General features: G+C 47.6%; 1 protein-coding gene across 1 annotated transcript in view; it reads right to left on the bottom strand.

Annotated features, from left to right (window-relative positions):
* USP20 (ubiquitin specific peptidase 20) overlaps positions 1-24202 on the bottom strand; it is a 43058-nt gene extending 18856 nt beyond the window's left edge. The window contains 8 exon segments of the mRNA XM_032478633.1: positions 588-657; positions 994-1090; positions 2138-2269; positions 2627-2689; positions 4280-4333; positions 8567-8663; positions 11194-11305; positions 24082-24202. Of these exon segments, the coding sequence (XP_032334524.1) occupies positions 588-657; positions 994-1090; positions 2138-2269; positions 2627-2689; positions 4280-4333; positions 8567-8647 (497 nt within the window). The 5' untranslated portion in view covers positions 8648-8663; positions 11194-11305; positions 24082-24202.
* Positions 24203-24208: the final 6 nt, after the last annotated feature.

The following is a 24208-nucleotide window of genomic DNA, read 5'->3' as shown; positions in this document are numbered from 1 at the left end:
TTTGGAGGCACATCCTCCTAGACTTTCCCCCCATCCTTCCCTCCTTCACACACACACACACACACACACACACACACACACACACACACACACAACCCCAACCAGGTAGTAGACTGAATGCCATGGCCCAGCCCCAGGGAGCTAATAGCCCACCCTAGATGGAAATTAATATTTCCCCCTAAAGTAGGATTGCACCACATGGAGCTTTACCATCTCCTTTTTCCTACTTATCATATTCTGAATCCCTTCCCATTTCAATAAATACTGTCCTGCACCGTTTTTTTCTTGTACTCACTGTAAGGCTGGCCTACAATAAATTTGTGTTTTTTATGGACCTTTAGGTTGTTTCTGATAAACAACAGAGTGATGGACATCCCTGCACAGAGAGCTTTCTCAACATCTCGGGTCCCCCCTTAGGATAAATCCCCATAGGAGGGGTTGCTGGGTTGAAGGGCATGTGTGCTTTCAGCAGTCTTGATGAGTATCCACATATCCCAGGGGCCACGTCCGCTGTTTCCAGGGCTCCCAGGGACGGCTCCCGGGGACAGGCTCCCGGCCCCTGCCCCCCAGATGGGGGGGACACCTACCAGTTGGACAGGGCCTGCAGGGCCGCGTTCATGTAGCATGAGTTGCCCAGGTTCTTCATGCCCGTGAGGCCTGGGAAACCAGACGGAGGAGGGGAAGGTGAGCGTCCCGTCCCGGCGAGAAACTCACAGCTCACAACTCGCTCTACCCCAGAAACCTGCCGACTCAGCTAACTTGGTTCTGGCTCAAAGCAGCTCCACTCACCTCAGGGAAACCAACCAATAGGCCCCTTTGCCTGCCGCCCGGCCCAGCCCACTGTCCGCGTGCAGTGGGACGGCCGTCCAGGGGCACACCGCTGAGATGGGGACGAGGACTGCCAGGCCTCAGCCAGGTGGCTGGCACTCCAGGGAAGCCCTCAGGCCATTGGGACCCTTCCTGCCCGCGCAGAACAGTGTGTAGCGCTGTTACCTCGAGGTTTGAGGTCATCGTCCTCTGACTCGGACTCTCCTTCATCAGCCACAGCGATAGGGACGGCTTTCAGAGGGTGGGAGGGCGGTGGAGAGTCCTGTGCTCAAGAACCAGAGTGAGGAAACCAGGGCGGTGAGGAGGGAGAGGGGTGGGGGTCGAGGCTCATGTGCCCCCGGGTTGGGGGGGCCCCCGAGCCTGCACTGAGTCATCCCATCCGAGCAGAGGACACCGTGAAAAGAGATGGCGTTGGCGGCCATGCCCTGGGAACTCTAACTTGTATTTTACTTACAATAATGAACAATAATAAATTAATTTATTTATAACAAATCTGGGAAAAAATAGAAACAAAGAAAAAACAGCTGGCAATCCAAATTCCCCCAGCCAATCACTTTGATAGTCTATCTTATCTATGTAGCTTTTTTCCCCTCGCTTTTTCTTAAATTTTAATTTTTTATGCAGTTTTGAAAGGCTACTTTTCATTTACAGTTATGACAAATTATTGGCTGTATTCCTCGTGTTGGACAATCTATGCAGCTTTTTAACTGTTACTACACACCCACCTGCAAAACAGGATATTGTATATATTATTTTGTAGTTTTTGTACAAAATCATAAACCTCTGTCATGTCTGCACACATATTCCATAAACACTTATTGAGTGCCCACCATGTGAAGGTCACTGTCAACGTGGAGGAGAGACAGCACCGCACACACACAGACACGCCCGGCCTCCCTGGAGCTCTGATGGCTGATTCACTGACCGCTCCCTGAGGCCAGGCGCTTCGTGTGGGGCTCACTGGCCTGCCTCCTCTAAGGGCGGCATGTTGCCCTGGTGGGTTTCCAGGTGTTTACCATGGAAAGGGCTGCAGTGATGGTCACCAGCGGCTCTCCATAGGCCGGGAAGGATGTGCACCTGCCCTGTGGCCTCGGGCTCACTCAAGGCCTGCGAGCTCCCTGAGGGCGGCTCCGCTCCCAGTCACCTCCGCGTCCGCAGCCCCTCACAGGGGTCCTGGTGCAGGGCTGGGGCTCAGCAAGCATCAGCTGACACGAGCTCCTCAAAGTCACCTGAAGAATGCTGAGCAGGAACTGACTGCCCTGGTCCTCGACACATGTCACCACCAACTGACCCTGCTGCACCCCCTTACCTGCTCCGAGAACTTAGGTGGGGGGCCAGGGGGATGGGCCGCCAGCCGTTGCTCCAGGAACACCTCCTTCTCACAGGCGTAACACCACACCCGGAACGTGGTCAGGTTCACTGTCAGGTTGTGCTTTTTCACCTAGAGGGCAAGATCCTAAATAAGAAGGATCCACTGGCCTAACAGGTGCCCAGGCCTGCATCAGGGCTGCCCTGACTCTCAGGCCTCAGTAAAAGGCCCCATCAGGATAGAGGCCTGGAAGCGCACAATCTGCTCGCCTTGAGCCGGGAGTGCCCAGGGCTGCCATTTATCAAACACAGACATGCGCCACGTGCTCGCAGCCGCGTCATCTTACTTCTCTGCTATGATTATTCCCATTTTACATGCATAGACACTGAGGTCCAGAGCGGGTGGATGGAGCTAGGGGGTGGCTAGCCTTGGGGTTTGAACTCTGGGCTGTCTGTCCACAGAGCCCACGCTCCTGGCCAGCAGGCTCACCTGCGCGTGAATGGTGCTGTGGTCAGCGTAGGATTCTCCGCAGCCAACGTAGGGGCAGGCGACCTGGGGGGAGGGAAGGAGAGTGGATTGGGGCTGGCCAAGAGGACAGTGCCAGCATGGTGAGTCATTGTGCCCATCTTCCGGCAACAGGACCCACAGGGATTGAGGTCTTGCCACCCTGCAGGAACACAGACTCACACTCAAGGATTGCAATGGGCAGGGATGGCCACCAGGAATCTGCCCCTGCCTCTGAGCGAGACAGACACTGCGTCCTGGGCTGCTGCTCTCCTGCAAGAAGCCCAGGCAGGGTCGCAGCCAGATCTGGGCAAAGCTGAGTCCTGGTTGCTTGGTGCCAGATCCTCTCCCTCACCACCCATCCCTTTTTCACCAAAACCCCACTTCCTAATGGGATGCACACTTTTCCTTAGGGAGCTCGGATCTCATAGACATTTTCTAATGGGGATACCGAATGGTCAAAGGCGGCTGCGGCCCGGTGCTGACCCCCATGCCTCACGGTGTCCCTGGGGACCTGCCTTTGGCCTTGCACTCTCCTATCCCAGATCTACCACTCTCCAAGGCCCAGCTCAAGTGCCTCTCCACTGCAGGCCTCCGCCTTGCAGTGCTTTGGTGTCATTTCCACCCGCGGTCAGCACTGCACAGGATGGTGAGGGCCTTTCAAGGAAATGACCTTTGGGCTGAGTCACAAAGGATGTATCTGTCTCTCCAGAAGCTCTGTGGGATCCCAGGAGGGAAGACCACATCTCACACTTCTGCTGTCCCCTGAGGCCCAGACAGTGTCTTACAAGGTATTTTATACCGAGTGACAGGCCTAAAAGGATATGGCCAAAGTCCCGTGGGGGTTCCTATGTCTTCTGCAAAGACAGGCTTGAACTGTGATGTTTTTGCCACCTTGGGCTGTCTTTTCTGTTTCTACTTGTATTTGTTTTAAAAGAAACTTTAAACAGCCATTTTTAGTATGATTACAAAATGCAATACATAGTTGCAGAAGAGTTGGAAAATGCTACCAAGTTAGAGATAAAAGAATTACCCATAATTCTACCATCCAGAGAAAACTGGCAGACTTTGCTACAACTACTGCTACTTTTTTCAGTAAGCAATAATAATCAAAACACAACCATATTTAACTGGACACTGCCTGCAGCCCCCACACCCGGTTAAGCCCAGTGCAGGCATCATCTTGTCAATTACTATCCTAAGGTGAGGTACCCACAAGGCGGGGACAATCATCAGTATCATGGCTTCTACTTTAAAGACGGGGAAACAAAGGCCCAGGCTGGCCCAGGGACAGGCTGCTACTAAGAAGTGCCAGGGCTTGGAGCCAAGACACCTATGTCAAATCGCACACACACGTGTGAGGATAGAACTTTGCCTTTAATGCCTATGGGATGGTTCAGTTCAGAGTCCTGTCCAACCTACTTTTCCCTCTTGTCATTTTTAATGGCTGCCAGGGCAGCCAGGCCCAGGGACTGGCGGACTCTGGAGCCCTCTTGGCTTAGGTTTGGGAACCACACCCAAGACATTCATGTCCTGTGTCCCCGCCCAAGGTTTCCGGCAGTGCCCAGGGGGACGGATGTTCCCAGCCCAGAGTCTAGATGCGGCCTCACGCCCCCAACAGCTGCAAGGATACTTTACCTGGAGGCAGGCCCACAGGTTCGGTCCAGCAACGCCACATGATTGACAGGTGCCCTGTGTGAGGCGAGGCGAGAAGGAAAGAGGGAAGAGTGAGCAGCCACGGGGTGCATGCTGCAGACGCACCCTGAGGGTCTCAGCTGAGACACTTTGCCTCAGAAGGCCCTGGCCAGCCCATACAGGCACTTAAACTTTATTGTTTGAATTTTGTTTTATTATGTACCTGTAAAAACATTTTCAATATAATCATTGAAAGCTTAAATAAACAGGCCCCCTTAATATGATCTCTCATCACACCTCTTTCTCTTTCTTCGTTGCACTTATTTATTTATGCCTTTCTCCCCACCTAGACTATGGGCTCCCTGGAATAGAGATGGTTTGTGTCTACCCCTGTGATTCACAGACTCTGGTACAAATTAGGAGACGAATATATTTGTTGACCACAGGAAACAGCCAGGTTTCTGGCGGTCTGGATAACAGAACCTGCTTCTTATTTACCAGTATCTTTCCTCCTTCCTTTAGTAAAAGAATACATGAATTTTGGCTGAGCAGCCAGCTGCAGGCTATGTTTCCCAGCCCCCAATGGGATCGTGGGGCTCAGTTCTAGTTAATAGGGTGACAGCAAAAAGTGACATGTGCCACTTCTGAGTTTTGCACTACCCTTGCTCTTTCTACTCTTTCCATTGCCTGGAATGCAGAGGTGATGGCAGGAGCTGAAGCAATCACTTTGGTCTGAAGACAAAAGCCGTGTGTTGAGAATGGCAGAGCTACCCTATCAGTGCTACCTACATCTAGACTGCTCAATGAGAGAAAAGTAAACTTTGATCTCATTTAAGCCACTGTATTTCAGGATTTCTTTGTTATATTTAAATTGTGTCCTAAGTAATTTTGTCTGTGCATGCCTAGAACAGCAATTCCCAGCTGAGATTCTACAATGTGCCTCTGCCAGTTGTGAGATGAATTCTCAGTGCTGGTCTCTGTAGCAGTTACAGAGTGTTTAATCAGGGTGAAAGCTGACCCCTGATGAGGGATCACAAGGGGCCAAGGACCCAGCTAAGTTCTTTACCTGGTTCATGTAATCCCACCCACAGTCTGTGCAGCAGGTCCCATCAAAATCCCCTTTTTACAGAAGAGAAACTGAGGCTCAGAGAGGTCATGCCCTGCTACAGAGCAGGGTCAGAAGGGGAAGCTGAGGAGCCTGAGTCATCAAACTTCCCACCAGCAAAGCCCAGTTTCCTCCCAAGGGTGGCCACGTCGACCCCCAGGTCTCCACAGGAAAGCCTCCTTCCCACTAAGCCCAGATTCTGGATGAATCTGTAAAGAGCCTGAACCTGGAACTCTTGGCAGGACTGAGGTGAAGCAGCTCATCCCGTACAATGGGGCTGAGACTTGCAATCTACGATTCAGGGTTTCTTGCTGAGGATGCTAAGGGTGGCAGGAGGTCAGTCTGCTTACTGGACCCAAAGCAGCAGCTCCTGACCGTTCTGAATTTGTAAACTCTTTTGTGATTTTCTGATCTCACAGTTCACTCCCACCTTCCCAAGTTTGTTTTTCTTTTTTCATTTCAGTCATTTGAATGATAAAAGTTTTGTATGTCGGTTTTAACAATTTAAATGATACACATATGCCATATATAATGTGTAGTATATTATAGATAATACATAGATACTGTAATAATTCAAAGTATATCTCTTTACACTTTCCTCTTATATAAACATATATGCATAGATGGGGGTGTGTAATTTCTAGTAAAAATAAAATCATACTGTACGTATTTCTCTGTAACAGGCTTTTGTCACTATTTAAGGTCATCTTTCTAAGTCTGTACACAGAGACTGCATCTCATTCTTTGCAATAAGTGCACAGTGTCCCATGCTATGGGGACGCAATTTATTCACTCACTCCCTTCTTGATAAATATTCAGACTGCCACCAGTATTTTCCTTTTATCAACAATGCTCAATAAATATTGCTGTATTTGTATCTTTATAACTGGTACTTACATTTCTACCAGATAAACCCCCAGAGATGGAATTGCACCCCTAAAATTACAGTAAGGCCTAACCCCACTGCAATGTGTGGTCCACTTCCTGCCCTCAGTCCGCCCTGAATAAGAGCAGCCTGTGTTCCGCCATCTGAAAGTGGAATCACCACCTTGCTTAGGCAATGTCCTTGACCACCAGTGAAGTTAAGCACATTTTCTCAAGAGTTTCTCCTCCACTGTGAGCTACCTGTTCAACCCATGCCCCTTGTGGGTATTTTAAAACAAGCTTGGTTTCATTTTATAGATTTCCAGTGCTAAAGACAAGCTCTCTGACATGCAGGCCTGAGACATCACCAGATGCTCTTGGTCCTTCTGCTCCAGAAGCACAAACACTTCCAAAAGGCTGCCACGTCCCAGCCCAATCTTCCCCATTCTGCATCCCTCTTCCCCACCTCCTTGATCTCCTTCCTGCCTGCTCTCAGATCCCCTGAGACGCCCTCTCCGTTTGTCTCACTTGTTCCTTTGCGCAGACTCGGAGAGACACCCAGCATTAGACAGTGCAAATGCACCAGAGCCTCGCTCCTCCCGACCACACTGAAACCATGCCCCACGGGGTTACTAGAAATTGGTGACTAACAGAAATTCCTGAGCTTGTCTTACAGAACATTAGCTAGGGGAGCAGCTTGTTATAAACCCCGTCTGCTTGAAGCCTGGCTTCCCTGAGCAAGCTGGCCTTAATTATTGTCTTTTCCAAATTGCATACCCTCCGAGCTTCATGCAGCCTATATAATACATCCCAAGATTCCTTAACAACCCCTACAGGTAACCCCTCTGACATATGGTTACTATAGTAACAGGGGCTCAAGCTGTCTTTCAGATACTTGGAGTCAGCTCTTGTCCAATTCAGGCTGGCTAAGACTGGTTGGGACCACCAACCCTAAAACTGGGCCCATGCAAGTGTCCGATGGATGACCTTTTGACGTCAGAAGGTCAAAAACTCCACTCCCAGATCATGCTAGGCGCCTCCATTTTTGAACACGCATTCCACAAAGCAGCATGTACCTCCCGATACACCTGCACAGAACAGTGATGACCTCACCTTTCTCCATGCCAAAGACCACCCTGCTTCCTCACCTCATAAACATCTCAAGCCCCTTGCCTTCAGGGAGGTGGATCTGAGACTTGTTCTCCTGTCTCCTCGCTTGGCTGCCTTGGGAACAAACCCTTTCTTTGCTGCAAACCTTGGCGTCTCAGCGTTTGGCTTGCTGTGTGTTGGGCAAATGAACCTGGTTTGGTAACATGCGAAACTGCTTCAAAAGAAGCCACGGGTACTTTGAAGAACCACACCCTCACGCAGGCCCAGACAAAACCAGCTCAGGCCCAAAGGCCCCCAGAACCTGCTGGTGCAGGGAGGCTGACCGACCAGCATCAGATGTCTGGAAAGGAGAGCTGGAAATGTGCTTAGGAATCTAATTCAAACCCCACTTTTGGGAATGGCCCCTACACGTGGTTCTGCCCCCGAACACAATGACACTGTATTGGCAGAAGGTCACAAAGAGCCCACAGAGGATCAGTTACAGAGTCCACACAACGAAAGCGATGCAACTTCAAGACTAACGATGAGAGCTGTGTGTCGATGCCAAAGAGCTCCGAGATACCCTGCCATGTGAATAAGGCCCACAGTACAAAAGTGGCTATAGTGTGCTACCTTTTACATAATAAAGGGGAAAATGAAAAATAAGTACCCCCATAAAGAAACTCTGAAAAGATAGAAAAGAAACTCATCTAATGACCCTGGTTATCTGAGGGTGGGATGGAAAGGCTGCACAGGGTCAGAGGGGAACTTGACATTTCCCTTCTTACACTGTTTCATTCTTAAGCCATGTGAAACTGTTACCTATCTTTAAAATTTTAATTTAACAGAGACGACAACACACCCTCCCTATTCCAAGAGGTCCCCCTTCTCTCTCTGAGCCTCCCTGAGCCCTTCTCAGATCACATGTGCAAAATTCCCCTGGACTTTCAGAGCATGACTCATTCCCTGCCTCGGAGAGGCTCTGGGCACCCGCTCCAACCGCTAATGGACAGGGCATTAGTGCTCCCAGATGGATGGGTCTAAATGGTAATTAATGGCTGCTAGGACACAGCCCCCAGAAGGCCTCCCAAACAGACGCCAGCTTCTCCATTTACACAAAAGGCTAAGCAGACACTCGGAGCCAGTTCTTCTGCTGCTTCAGAAATGTTTGCACCCCAGGAATGTGGTGGCCCTGGTTGTGGGCCTCAGCCCCGCCAGGTCTGATCCTTTACCTTGGATTTGAGCAGCAAGTCCTCTTTGGTCACCTCCCCTATTGAGTCAAGATGAGGGCAAATTTCCCTGGAGTCCCCCATGCTGGCCTGGGCTCACCTACAAGAAAACACAAGGAATCCTAAGTTAATGGCAAGGGAGGCTAGGGGTTCAGTGGTCTCGGGCCCCAGCTCTGTCACATACCAGCTGGTAACCCAGGGGAGCCACTTAACTTCTCTGAGCTTTCCCCTCCTTGCCTGAGACTTGGGGATGGAGATAACACGTACCAGGATGGGCTGCTCAGAGGACTCACGGAGATAATACGTGTCAAATGCCTGGCACGGGGCCGACTCAGGGAGAGCATGTGCTGGGCGATGATTAGAACTGTCCGTAGGGAAGACGCAAGGGTCCTGCCTACTTTCAGGAGAATCTAAAACTGTGGTGCTTTCATTGAAAGAGGCCAGACCCATGACCGGGAGACCTCCCTACCAAAAGGGGCAGCAGAGGGGGCAGGGTGGAGAGGCTGGGTCCCAAGACCAAGCAGAAAGGCAAGAAGCAGATGCTGGTCTTGGTCTTCCCTGAGCAACCAAGAGCCTCGGAGAGGCCAAGTGCCCCTAAGGCCACTAATGTCACTTCCTACGGGAAGGCCCCCCTACAGAAGAGCCCTTAAACACCGAAGCGCCAGAGGGGGCTGTCGGAGCAGCAGTCCCTCCAGAAAATGTCTTCTGAGGGGGAGAAAGTCAGAGAGGAGAAAAGGCGAACCAGCCTAGAAAGAGGTCTGAAAGATGTTCGCTGGAGCATCAGCAGTGGTGTATCTGGGTGATAGATTTCAAAATAGCTTTGTTGGTTTTTTTTTTTTTTTAATGATTCATGCTCATTATAAAAACAAAATTCAGAAAACAAAATATGGTCACCAAAGGGGAAAGGGCAGGGGAGGGATAAATTAGGAGTTTGGGATTAATAGATACACACTACTATATACAAAATAGATAAACAACAAGGACCTGCTGTATGGCACAGGGAACTATATTCAATTTCTTGTAATAACATAATGGAAAAGAATCTGAAAAAAATACATATATGTACTTATACACACAACTGAATTGCTTTGCTGTACACCTGAAACTAACATCGTAAATCAACAATGCTTCAATTAAGAAAACTAAAAACAAAACAAAACAAAAAAAAAAAACCAAAAACCAAAAAAACTCAGATTTTAAAACGTACAAAATGTAAAGTAAAATAAGTTGCTGATGACGTTGTGGCAAACATCCTTCCTGACACCCTTCTGCGTAAAATTTCTCTTTTTTTAAAATCAGAAGGGAAAAAAAGCTGTTTCTGTTTTGAAAAACAAATGGCTTCCCTTGAGGGAACTCCTTGGTGGTGATGGGCAGCTCTGTATTTTGAGTATGGTGTTGGTTACGTGGCTCTATACGTGTGTTAAGACTGCCCAGAACTGAATACACACACATACATACTTCACACACAGAAACGGGTGCCTGTAAAACTGGTGAAATCTGAACAAGCTCTGTAGGTTGTACCAGTCACTTGACTGATTGTGATGCTATAGTCCAGATACACCAGGGATGGGTGACCGTGATGGGGGGAGCGGGGGAGACGCTGGGTGAAGGCTATATGGGACCTCCCAGCACATTTTTGGCAACTTACTGTGAATCCATAATTATTTCAAAAAAAAAAAGTTCAAAAACAAATAACTAAATAAATGCTTCGGCCACCCAATATTGTAGCAGAACTCATAACCAGGAACCTGGCTGCTGATTCCAGCTCCACCCTGGTATCAAGAAAGGTCCCAGCCAATCAAAGATGTAGGTGGAGCCACCAATGCTTTCATCAGAGGCAGAGGCTGTGCATCCACTGGGAGGAGGGGGACCCTCAGGCCCCTCCTGTAAGCCCCCTCCCCGCCCCAAAGGGTCGGCCAGGGGTCAGCTGGCCTGGACTCCCAGCCAGAACAGGAGTGCTGGAGCTGCTTGGGCTCCAGGTCCTGGACTAGGTGCGTTCTTTCATTAAAAACCTGCCCAGCAATCCTTAGGGCAGCCATGTTTTGCCCCATTTTACAGATGAGGAAACAAGGCTCCTTTTGGTCTCAAGTCTCCCAGACAGGAGGGCCAGAGCTAAAGTCAAAACCCAAGCAGGTCAGACTCTCAAAGCCCTGCTGACAGTCCCTCTCTTTGGAACTCTGGGAAAATGTAAACATACGTAAAGGCAGACAGAAGTGTATCACACACCCCTGGTACCCATCACCTGGCGTCGCAATTAATTCATGGCCAATCTTGCTTCATCTCAACATCCCACTTTCTCTTTTTTGCAGTAAATCCCAGATATCACATCATTTCATGAATGTATGTTTTTCTAGAAGACTTGGAAAAAGAAAAAAAAAAAAACAAAAAAACCCAGGGAGGAGGGTGTAGCTCAGTGGTAGAGTGCATGCCTAGCATGCACAAGGTCCTGGGTTCAATCCCCAGCACCTCCATTAAGTAAATAAATCTAATTACCTTCCCCCACCCCCACCCCCCAAAAAAAACACAACGAAAAGGAAAAAAAATTTTTTTAATCAATAAGCACAATTCCATTATTTCTTCCCCAGTCTACGCTTAAGGGCTACACCTGAGTCGGGAGGCTGTGGGCCTACCTCTGTGTAAAGTGACAGCCCCAGGAAGCAGCCAACATCTGCATTCTCTGGAAACAGTCCACAGTGGTGGGTTGCGGAGCGCTGGGGTGAGGGCAGGCCTCCAGCAGGGAACCTGGGGGGATAAACCAGCATACTTCATGTAGTTCCGTTATCTTAAAATCACTCTTAGCACTGACCAGAGGCTAAAAACAGCCCTGAATTCCTCCTCAGAGGGAAAAGTGAATTTTGGGACATTTGGGGGCACCCACAGGCTGGACACACTCCCCAATCCATCCACAGGGACAATGAAAACACACCACTGCTGGGACAGCTAAAGAAGGCTTGGGAAGAACTGGCAAACAGGGTCAGCCCCTCCTGGGGGTGCTGGACCCTTCACTAGTCACTGCGGGGCATTACCTTTGTGATCCCTGGGACAGGAGACCTTCAGGGGTCTGCAGGAGAGGGTCACAGGGCCTTGCCAACTACTGCTCCCTCTGGCCACAGCCTGTTAACCTTCTGGACAGCTCCTTCCACACATACCACTGGGACTCTCAGATCATCCTCTGAGCCTCCCAAGAACCTCGTACTGCTCAGAACCCAACACCCCCAAGTCTTCAGCAACCCTTGGCTATGGGTACAACCGGGTTCATCCACATGTCGCCACTGCCCCCCTTTCCTTGGTGGGCCAGTCTCCCAGATGTGGGCAGTTCAAAGAGGCAGTTAGAAGCCAACATTTAAAATGGTCACATGACAATGACGGGGTTCAAGGTTATAAATTCCAAGCTTTCTCACTTGAAGCCCGATTTGTGGTTTTCTTCATTTCCACTGAGGCCAAGTGCACTGGGTTGGCGCCAGTCCCACACTATTTCAAGCTGCAGTCTGTGGGCTTTTTCAGTGTCTTTGGTATGTACCCCATCTCTCCAGGTAGCTGGCGGGGCCAGGTCATAAGCCTGATGCCCAGGACCACGAACAGTGCCCCAGACAAGGATGACGGACAGTGAGAGGCCTGCTCATGATTCACACATGCAGTCAGGCTACTTGAGTTCCTGCGACTTCGGACAGAAAGAAAACAGCCCTGTGGCTGCCACACCTCTTTGTACTCTCCCAGCCCCTGCTGCACAGATGAAGAAAGAGAACTGGAGCAAAAGGAGCTAGGAACTTGGCCAACGTCAATCCTGGGCTTAGTAAGTAGTGGGTGGGGACCTGATCAGGTCTGTCCAGTGCAGAGCATTGCTCTACATCAGGGGTCAGTAAACTTCTTCTATAAAGGTCCAGGCAATAAACATTTTAAGCTTTGTGGGCCACATCAATCTTTAGCACATACTCTTCTTTGTTCTTGTTTTGTTTTACAATCCATCAAAAAAAATTTATTTTTTTCTAACCTCTTAGCTCGAGGGCCCAACAAAACAATCCTGGCCTGCTGCCACAGTTAGCTGACCCCTGTTCTAAGTCACTGTGCACTGGGCCTCACCGAATGCAGGCCTGATCACTGGCATTCCCCATCCCACTGCACGTAAATCACCACCAGTTTAAATAAGGCAAATAGCAAAGAATAGTCAAGAGGGTTAACTTGGCTCCAGATTTTCTCTATGTAAGTAATCAAGTGTGTGTGCAAAGACAGAATGACAGAGATATCCACTGTAGCACTGCCTGTAATAGGTGGAAACTGGACAGAATCTCAGGGAATGACAGGCAATTGGATGACTAATGACACAACCACATACTGTTGTACTACGAAGCTACTGAAAATGATGATGAATATTGATTCTTCCTATCCATGAAATTATATGAGACCTAAATAAATGCAGAGCTATACCATGTTCATGGACTAGCACATTTAATATTGTGAAATGTCCATTCTTCTCAAATTGATCTACAGATTCAGTGTACTCCCAAGCAAAATCTAAGCAGGCTTTTTCGTAGAAGCTGCCAAGCTGATTCTAAAATTTATAGGGAAAAGCAAAAGATCTAGAGTAGTCAAAATAATTTTTAAAAAGAACAAAGTTGGTACACTTATACCACCTGACTTAAGATTTTCTATAAAGCTACAGTAATCAATTCAGTGTGGCAATGGCTCATGGGAACAAAACAGAGGGTCTAGAATTAGACCCACACACATGTGGTCAACTGATTTCCAACAAAGGTACTGATATAATTCAATGGGCAAAAGATGGTCTTTTCAACAAATGGTACTGGACCCCTATATCTATACGGGGAAAAAATGAACTTTAACCCCCTACCACATATCATACACAAAAATTAATTAGAAATGGATCAGAGGCTTTATGTAACTGGTGGTCAACAGAAGTTTTAAAAGATGTTCCCTTTCTTCTCATTATTTTCCAAGGGTCTTGAAGAAGCGTTTGCTTATTCCAAAGCACGTTGTTGAGCTTCCCAGTTTGCTTTCTCATCTTCAGACTGAGGACTGTTTTCCTCTAATTTTTTGTGTAGTGCTTTCGAATTCTTTTTCATTTGCTCATGGCATTGTTGGAGATCAGCTTCAGAGTCCTTCAGCTTTTGAACTTATTCTTTGGCCTTCATCTCAAACACGTGCTCCACCCCCACCTTCTTCATCTTAGCTACACACTCCTTTCTTTCTTCTTCCTTTTACGCCTGAGGGCTCTTAGGAAGCTGCCCTCTGCTTTTGTTGTCAACTCCATTGTAAGTCACAGCTGCCAGTTTTCAGCTTCTGTAGTCCTCATAGGGCACGTTACCTGGAACATCAAGTCCTGCATGTGTGTTCTAATCAACATGTCTCCTAGAACTGTAAATCCAAATGTTCTCTACGTTTAAGTTCAGCATCCCAACATCCATCTTTAGCACATACTCTTCTTTGGTTTTGTTTTGTTTTACAATCCACTAAAAAAAAAAATTTATTTTTAGTTCTTAGCTCAAGGGCCCAACAAAACAGTCCTGGCCTTCTTCTGACCCTTTTGCCATTAACCTTGATGACAGCAAGAAGTAAACAGTCGTTCATGTTTTTAACAAGCTTTTCTTCTTCATTGTCATCTGCTTCTGGAAATACATGTCTTTTAATTTTATATTCTTGGATTTCTTTCATTCTCTCTTTTCTAAACTGTTGGTACTCCTCCGGTGTGAGCACGTCTGCTTTGACAGTAAGTGGGGTAATACTCACTTCATGCACATACTTCATAAACTAAATATCCAATGGTTTAAGCCCATGTCCTGAAGAGCAATGGAGTATAAAAACTACCTCATCTTTTTTTGGGGGGGGAGGGTAATTAGATTTATTTATTTATTTTTAAATGGAGGTACTGGGGATTGAACCCAGGACCTCATGCGTGCTAAGCATGCGCTCTACCACTCAGCTATACCCTCTTCCCAACAACACTGCATCTCGTTATCCAGCATCTGACGTCTGTTCACTTGAGATTCTGCACTTAGGTAGTCCTCAGATTTTATACCAATGGAGCCAATGACAGGCTGCAGCACGTCTCCAAATTCCGGGGCATCGGCTATTGTGAGCAGCAACTGAACATCATCTTCTCTGGTTAAAACTTTGGATTGTTCCACCTGTGCAGTCTTTTTTATTCTACGGAAGGACCTGGGTATTCTGGAGAAAACAAATCCGTGAGGAGTAATGAGTTGGTTAATGCAGAACCGTGAGTATGAATTCAAGCCCTCTCTTCACTGATTTTTGTATACTTGATTTGGAAGATTTGCAAACCCCATATAGCCCTCAAGGTTCACCTGTTGAGTGACCACGATTCTGCTGCTGACCCTCCTCTCCAACTGCGGCGGGGGCCCTTGCACTGACCCTCCCACTGACCCACATCCCCTCCGTGACCAGGCCCAGCACAGCCTGCCAGTTCTCCGGATCACAGACTTAAAATAAACAAACCAAAAAACTAAAACACTAAAACTTCTAGAGGAGACCACAGGAGAGAATCTTTGCGATTCTGAAGTCAGCAAAGGTCCTAGGACACAAAAGGCGAAGGAAACACTGATAAGCTGCATTTTTCAAAATTAAAACTTCTTTTCCAAAGATGCCGTTAAGAAAATGAAAAGGCAAGCTACAGACTGGGAGAAAATGTTCACAAAGCATGTGTCTGACAAATATCCAAAATACATAATGAACTCTCACAGCCCCAAAAAGGATAAATGGTCCAATTTTGTTAAACAGACAAGTGACTGAACAGAACTTCACCAACTAAGAACGACCCATGAGCACATGAAAATACACTCAACATCATTTGCCATCAGAGAAACCCAAGTCAAAACCATGAGATAACATCTTACATACTCAAAGAATATTGAACACTAATAAAACCTGTAATGCCAGGTGTTGTCGAAGATGTGAAGGAATTCTCATCTATTCTGATAGGAGTGTAAAACAGCATAAAAATCTTTGGAAAACAGTTTGGCGGTTTCCTTCAAAGTCAAGCATACACTTCTCATATGATCCTGCAATTCCTCTCTGTGATATTTTCCCAGGTAAATGAAAGCATACATCTACACAAAGACTTGCACACAAGCATTCACGATAGCTCAGCACATAACACCCAAAACTGGAAAGACCCTGCATGTCCAACAAACAGGGGACTGAGGCAAACTACTGGTATATCCACATCATGGATTAATACACGGCAGTAGAGAGAACTGATGCAGCTACATGAACACATTCTAGAAACGTTAAACAGAGCAAAAGAAGTCAGAAACAAAAAAGTGCATACTATATGATTCTATTTTTATGAAATTTCAAAACAGACAAAACTAAACTGCAGTGATAGAAATTGGATCAGTGGTTTCCTGGGGCCGCAGGTAGAGTTTCACTGCAAAGAGGCGAGAGGGAACTTTCTGTGGTCTTTGGAAGTTCTAGCTCTTGATGGGGGGTGGGATTTAACAAGGTCTCTACACCTGTCAGATCTCAAGAACTATATCTTTAAAGCACATGAATATTATTGTATGTAAATTACACCTCAATAAAGTTGATCAAAAGCACTTTAAATCACAACTAACTTACAGTGACAGACACAGCTCAATAGTTGTTTGGGGCCAAAACGGGGAGGCAGAGAGGTAATATCTGACAAAAAGGTGCATTTTATTAGATATAAATTATACTTCAATAAACCTGATTTAAAACTCTCTGAAAAAGAAACCCCCACTTTAAATGAATGACTGAGGCCTATATTATCAACACAAATAGATCTCAATGTTGAATAAGAAAAACAAGTCGCACCACTTCACAGCCATTAGGATGGCTACTAACCAAACAAAACAAAACAAAAACCCATGAAGAAAAAGTGTTCGTGAGGATATGGAAAAACCAGAAACTTGCGCAGTGCTGGTGGGATGTAAAATGGTGCAGCTGCTGTGGCAGACAGTATAGTGGCTCCTCAAAAATTAAACAGAATAACCATATGATTCAGCAATTCCACCACTGGGTATACACCCCAAAGCACTGAAAGCCAGGACCTGAACAGATAATTGTACATCTATGTGCATATTCACAATAGCATCATTCACAATAACGAACAAAGGTGGAAGCAACCCAAGGGTCCACCAAAAGATGAACAGGCAAAATATGGTCTATCTATAAATGAAATATTATTCAGCCTTAAAAAGGAAGGAAATTCTGGCTCATGCTACAACGGAGATGAACCCTGAGGACATTACACTAAGTGAAATACACCAGACACAAAAGGACAAATACTGTATGACTGTACTTAGGTGAGGTAGCTAGAGCAGTCGAATCCACAGAGACAGACAGCAGAATGGTGGTGGTCAGGGGGAGAGGGGGTGGGGAGTTACTGTTTCGTGGGGACAGTTTCAGTTGGGGAGATGGATGGTGGTGATGGTTGCATAACAGTGTGAATGTATATAAGGCCAGTGGGTTTTTTAAGATGGTAGATTTTATGTTACATGTATTTTACTGAAATTTTAAAAATAAAATACAATAAATTCTAAATAAGTTGCAGAAGGATACACAAGCATGACACCTTTAAAAAGATTTGAAAAAGCTGGAACAGGGGTATAACGAAGCGAAATACCTGATGATCAGGAAAGATACTGGTCCCCACTGGTGCCCTGCCACACTGCTCACTGTGTCTGTCCTTCCATCTGCAGGTCTTAGCTTTCTGTCCCCTGACCACCCTGCTGAACGCAGCCCCATCCTATCCCACTATTCTCTCTTCCAAGAAGGTCCTCTGTCCATCCTGGCCCGTATCTGGCATCCTCTGTAATCACTTTGGTCATTTTTCCTTTTTTCCTTTTTATTTTTTTGGTCTAATGCCTGTCTTCTCTCAAGAATATGAGTCCCCGAGGGCAGGGATCTGTTTTGTTCACAGCTGTATCCCAAAAACCTAAAATGGCCCCTGGAACACAGAAATGTCTCCGTAAATATTTGCTGAATGGATCAAGAGTCCAAAAGCTATAAAACACTATTACAATAAAATTCCATTTTGGTAAAACAATTTTGTTTTGCACCTAGAAAAAGGATGCTATCATCAGCTCCGGGAGGATGGAGTCAAGTGATTTTTATTTCCTCCTTTTTTGCTTGTCTGCATTTTCTACAAGGAATCTGTGTTGCTTTCGTAACATACAACCTACTGGGTTACTTTTAAGCACAGTTTAGAGGAGCAGGTGAGGTTTCCCTGCCAGGTCTGTTCTCGCTTTTCCCCAGGTCCCTGAGGGCACTCTGGGGGAACACGACATCAGAGTGTGAACAGGACACTTGAGGTCCATGTCAGAGAGGGGCTGCAGCACCTCAGTGGTCCTGGAAGCTTTAACTGGAAGGGCCTCTGCAGCTGCCTGGACGGCTTGAAAGCATAACTCTTCACCCTGTGACTCGTTCAGAAGATTTGCTCTTAGCACCTCTGTTTTTGCCTCATTAACTTCCATGCTGGCTTAAAACTTTTCATCTTCTCCTACCTGCCCTGCAAATAGAAGAAGGCATTTCTGTTTGGTTTTATTAAAAATTAATACAGACCTCTTTAGAAGCTGGAAAACACGGACAAACATAAAATGAAGTAAAACTCTCCTGTAATCCTCCAATTCAGAAAAAAAAAATATGGTTACTGTTTTGGTAAGTCTTGTTCATATGCATGAATGAATATACAAATTTTAAAACTAAACCAGAATACAACAGATACAGTTTGTACACAGATTTTTTGGTTTATATTATACACGTTTCCCAAGTCACTAAATTTCTTCTCAACAACTTCGTTTCTAGTGACTGAATAATATCATACCGCATTCAATGTAAGCTCTACAATACCTTACTTAACCACTTTCCTATAGTTGGACACTTAACGATATTTGTGTGTGTGTGTTTTGTTATTAGACACAAGGCAGTGAGAAATATTGTGGAATTTAGGCCTTCAACTACATCTTTAACCACAAGACAAATTACTGGGTCAACACATATATTTTATTTTTTTATTTTTAAAGTTTTTTGGGGGCTTAATTAGGTTTATTTATTATTATTATTATTATTATTATTATTATTATTATTATTATTATTATTATTATTATTATTATAAGAGGTACTGGGGATTGAACCCAGAACCTCATGCATGCTAAGCACACTCTACCACTGAGCTATACCTTCCCCCACAAAACACGTTTTAAAGACACTAGATAAACATTGACAAACTTCCCTCCAGAAAGATTATAAACTTATCTGCCACCCAACAGTGTATAAGCAACATAGAAAGTTTAAGTTTTGCTAACATTTTTTTTAATGGTTAAAAAAATCAGTTTATATTCAGGGAAAAGTCGGTGGTAGTACTAAAAACTTTGAGAGCCTAATATTCCACGCAGGACCTGAAACATCAGAAGTGTGTGAGTCTGCAAGGATCATACTTCACTGATCCCAGCTGTCCAGAAGTTTTCAATTTGTTTTACCTTGGTACCCAACCAACATTGACCAAGCACCTCCTCAGGGTGATGGGAAACAAGCCAGGCAAGGGTCCTGCCCTCATGGGGCACAGGGCTCTTGTTTCATCACCCGGGTACCTGTGTGCAGCCACTGGGCACGTTATCATTACTAATGGTAGCCTCCTTCCACTGCGATCTCGCCACACGTCAGTTGCTCCACATACATCGCCTCTGGAGTGGACTATAATTACAGAAGATAGAATCAGAGATGGCTGGCCCTGGGTTCGGCTCCTTGCTCTTCTCACTTGCAAGCTGTGGGTTTTTAGATAAATCACCCAATCCTCAGTTTCCTCATCCAGGAAATGAGGACACAGACAGCAACCAGGGTGCCTGAGGGGGTGAAGCGGGACAACGCACAGGAAGGATTTAGCAATAATGACTTCTGATCACGTGGACTTTCAGGGTGGCTTAAAGTTTATCTGCACAGGGAAAATGTTCAAAAAATGCTTAGTACCATAAATTGTGTTCTTGGCCATGTCTTATAGGTCAGGAAACTGAAATTGGGAGGGACATAAGTCACATGCCCAAGGGGGATACAGAAAGAGTAAGCAGGGCAAAAATATTAATAATTGGTGAACATAGGTGAAGGATATAAATGGGATTTCATTTTATTATTTTGTTACTTTTCTGTTTAATTTTTTTCAAGATAGAAACTTTTAAAAGATCCCCTTTATCTCACTTAAGGTGGGAGCAGGGAGAAGTCTTTTGGAAAAGGTAACCTTAACTCAACAATAGCGCCCCAGGACCCAGAAGCGCCTACTCTGAGCCAGGCACGATGCCCCTCGCATCACTAAGGACAGCGGCTCCTCATCTCACAGAGGAAGAACGATGCTCCGAGGTGAGAAGCCACTGGCCCAAGAACACACAGCAAGGGGTGATGCACTGGGAAGTGAGCCAGGTTGGGTCCACCTTCACAGCCCTTCCCACCCTTCCCTCGGTGCACATAAATGGTGTGCACACAGAAGGCATTTCCTAAAGACTGAAAGGGCAAGAAGCCTGTGCTGCTGAGAGAACTGCATCGAGAACAGGCTCTCTTGAGAGCAGCGGCTCGACTGTGCTGTTGGGAGTCAGTGAGGTGTCCGCCAGCCAGAGGGGTTGTGCCTCCACTACAGCGACCCCAGGGCACCTCTCCCTCCTGACCCACCAGACCCACCTCCTCTCTCGGGGATGAGAAAGCAGGAGGAAAGGAGGCAGGCTAGTAGGTCTGGCAAAGGGCCCACCTGCTGCAGGCCCCGGATGCGACTTCCAAGATGCTTCGCCCTGCGGAAGGGCAGGCACTCTCCCCTCCCTGGGGCCCACATCGAGTGATGGGGAAAGTGGACCCCACCCCGACCCCACGCAGCGGCACAGGCAGTGAGGCAGCACATCTGGGCCCGGCACCGCTGCTGAGACCGGGCCTCAGGTACCCATTACTCATCATTTTCCTGGGGGTTCTGGCTATATCTGCCTCCCAGCTAGGAGCCTGGTTCCTCAGGATGGGAAAGGTGATGCTGCCAAGCCCCCCACCAACACAAGGACAGCCACCTGCCCTGATCCTCCCACACTGGCCATCCCACACCCACACACCTGTGCCCACGCCCCTCCCCGCTCCCCTCTGCCTCTCAGAACATGTGCACTTTCCCTCCCTCCTGCCTTCCCTCCATTCCACTTTCAAGCAACTCCATTTTCCCTAAATCCCAAATCCATCTTTCCCTTTAAGCACTCTTAATTTGCTAAGAGTCCACCATCCTTCTAACTCTCAAAGCAGGACCCTCAGCCCTCCTTTCTCGACAAGTCTTGCTCGCCCCTGTCCAAATGGACCTGGGGACTGTAATGGATACTACCTGACCTCACTAAATCCTCATAACCACCCTGGAGGACAGGCAACGTTGAGAGCTAAATCCATCTCCATCTCCATCACTAAAGGAGGAAAGACTGAGGCTCAGAGAGGTGAAGAAACTATCTGGAGGTCACACAGCTACTGAGCAGATGAGCCAGGATTCAAACCCAGGACTGCCTGCCCTGAAGTCAGTGCTCTGAACTGTTGGCCCTACCACCTCCCAGCCAGCCCCAGCCAGCCTGGAGTGGGGACAACCTTTACCTTCTCAAACCCCAACACCCCCACCCCGACAGGTAGCATCCCCTGGTCTCCCTCCCTCATAAAAGCCTCTACTGAGTCATTCTTCACAAAGCACTTTTTAAAAAAATTGTTGTTTTTGTTTTTTTTTTTCGGCGGGGGAGAGGTAATTAGGTTTATTCATTACTTTTTATATTTAATGGAGGTACTGGGGATCAAACCCATGACCTTGTGAATGCTAAGCATACGCTCTACTACTGAGCTATACCCTGCCCCTGCACAGGGCACTTTTCTGCTCAACCTAAATTCCTTAAGGTTAGGATAACATCTCTTCACAGCCCCAAACCTGTTACTGCATTTTGTTGCAGGGTCCACAAAAGTCAGTTAATTGGAGGGAGGATGGGTTTGTGACTGCCCCTGGCTGAAAGTCCCTGGGGGTTAACAGGCTGGAGGCAGTGACTGGCCAGGTCACTGAGAAGCCATAAACCCTGGAGTGTGCAAGTATAAGCAGGAACTCAGACTAAGACCCCTAAAACCACAAAGCAGGAGAGGATCAGAGAGGTTCACGTCAAGGTCACACAGCCAGTAAATGGCAGAACAGGGACTCTGATGGGGAAATTGGCTCAGAGAAAAGAAGGCTCCTGCCCGCACTCACATGGCAAGCTGGTGGAACTGGGACTCGAACCCAGAACCTATAATCCAGTCCACTGCTTTGTTTATCATGTTACCGACCAAATCACAAACCAGAACACACCAATATAAAATTGCAACTCAATCCTCCCTCCCACTCCAGACTCCCTTGCCTTGCTCTATTTTTTTCTATTTCCATAGCATCACCTCCTAACATACTTCACATATTTATCATGTTATTAGAACACAAAGTCCACTAGATCAGGGGTCTTTAGTCTCTTTTGCTCCCTGACATATTTCAAGCAACTAGAACAGTGCCTGCATCATATACTGAAAGCTCAGTAAATATCTGCTGAATAAGTAAACCAGTCCAACCGACATTTATTGAATACTTATGATGGCCAAGCTGTGAACTGCAATCACTTTACTGGATCCCAAATCTACCTAGACATTAATGCGCACCGGACCTGAGATGAGCCCACATTTCACCTGGCACAGCACACTAACCCAAATTAAAGCCAAATCTGGATGTTTCTTAAAGAACCAAACTCCCGAACAAAACTTAAACACGACATATCTCTGAACTGAAGAGAGCCCAAGTTTCCTGGAGGCTCCCTCTGAGCAGTTTTACCCCCTCCCCCTCAAAAAGGCCCAGCAAGGCTGGGCTTAGGGGATCTGCAGCCCCGCAGCCCAGCCGCACACCTCCAGATGCACAGCTACCACTTTTAAGCATTATTTTTGCTAAACAAGTGTCAATCAGATCTGCCACAGCCCTGGAGGTTATCAGGGGCCACTCTGGCCTTGCCCAGAGGGGACAGCTCGTCTGGACCAGATGATCCTCTCCGGGATGTCAGATGAGAAAGAGGATCCAGAAACATCCTTGGCCTTGTGGCCCTCTCCTTAGTGCTGTCCAACACCCCCTGGTGTAAGGGCTGCTGGGTGGGCAAAATTGGAGCCAACTCTGAGAACATGAGAGCTGTAGACATCCACTCCCTGGGTTCCTGCAGTGATTCCCAAGGAGCCTCTCCTTCAACCAAAAGGGACACGGTGCCCGGTGATTCCCATGTGCGTGTGGGTTTGGCTGAACCAGACTGCAGAGGTCAAGACTTTGAGCCTTTTAAAATAAGGCTTTTCATCGAAGCCAAAAGGTTGCTCCAAGAAGTCCCGAGTCTGCTATTTGTCTTAGTCCAGGGAAAAGAACAACAGAGACTCAGAGACTGTTCCAGAGAAAAGTCAGGCATTCCAGAAAGGCTGCCCTGCTTCAGAACGGTCTTTCAGAAGAGGGAACCCAAAACAGTCTCCATCAGCCCCTCCCCCTGGCCAGGGAGCTGTACCAACAGCAGCTGCAGTAAACATTTACTGAACTCACACTGTGCCAGGTACTGTGCACAAGGTGCAGCAGAGGCAGGCCTGTGACTGGGTCCTGCCACCTCCCAGCTCAGTAACTGAGGCACAAACTGCCCCTCTGAGCCTTGGTGTCCTCGTTTGCAAAACGAAAAACAATAACTGAATCTACTTCAGAGGACTGTTGGATGAGTTCAATGACATAACGCTAAGTCCAGGGCCTGCAACACAGTAAGTACTTAATAAGGGTAGTTCTTGCAAAGAAAACTATATAAAGGCTTTCTAAAAGTCTCCTAAGTCATTATTTACGCATTTAGTTATTTCCTAAGCGTTTGTTGATGCCTCTTCTTCAAACAAACTTCATCTTCACAGCATCCTCCGGTCGAAAGGGCGGAGGCCAGAGCGACAGTCCTTGTGACAAAGGACGAAAACAAGGCCCCCGAAGGTCCAGGGAAGTGGCCACCAAGCACCGTCTGCCCCCAAACCCTCCCGAATGGGTTCAAAACACCAGACACGACTCTCCTCAGGAAGAAGTGGCTGGAAGCCATTATCAGCGGGGCAGGCGGGTCTGGGACTTTAATTCATCACCGCTAAGAAGTGGTCATCTTTAGCCCCTCAAGAAAAAAGTGCACGTCAGGGCCCAGACCCCGGGGAAATAAAAGCGCTCCGAGACGCCACATGCATGCTTTCAACGCTGGGTCAGGCCCCGGCAGAAATAAGAGATGGTGGCCCCTGTTCCGGAGAAGCAACAAGCCCCTGAGGGCTCGAAGTGGGGTGCTGGGCCCGAGAGGATCCCCTGGGCGCAGGCCGAAGAGGACAGGGCGGCGGCGGCCGTGGGGATCCCGGGCTCCGCTCACCTGGCCGCGGCGTTCTGCGTACCAGACAGGGCCAGGCCCCCGCCTGCCCGAGGCTGGGCTGAGATCGCGCCTGCTCGGAGAGACTGGGCCCCCTGAAGCAACCGGCGGCGGCTCGGAACTCACCTGCCGTCTCAACCGCGCCACCGCCGCCTGTCAGTCAAGCGCGCCTTCCGCTGCACGGCCGCAGGGTCTTGCGGCCCGGCCGGCCACGCCCCGCCTCCTCCCCTTCGGCCGCCCAATCGAGAGAGGT

The sequence above is a fragment of the Camelus ferus genome, chromosome 4 (genome assembly GCF_009834535.1).
Source record: "Camelus ferus isolate YT-003-E chromosome 4, BCGSAC_Cfer_1.0, whole genome shotgun sequence".
NCBI lineage: Eukaryota > Metazoa > Chordata > Mammalia > Artiodactyla > Camelidae > Camelus > Camelus ferus.
The sequence above is the reverse complement of the archived record's forward strand: the minus strand, read 5'-3'. Positions and strand labels throughout refer to the sequence as shown.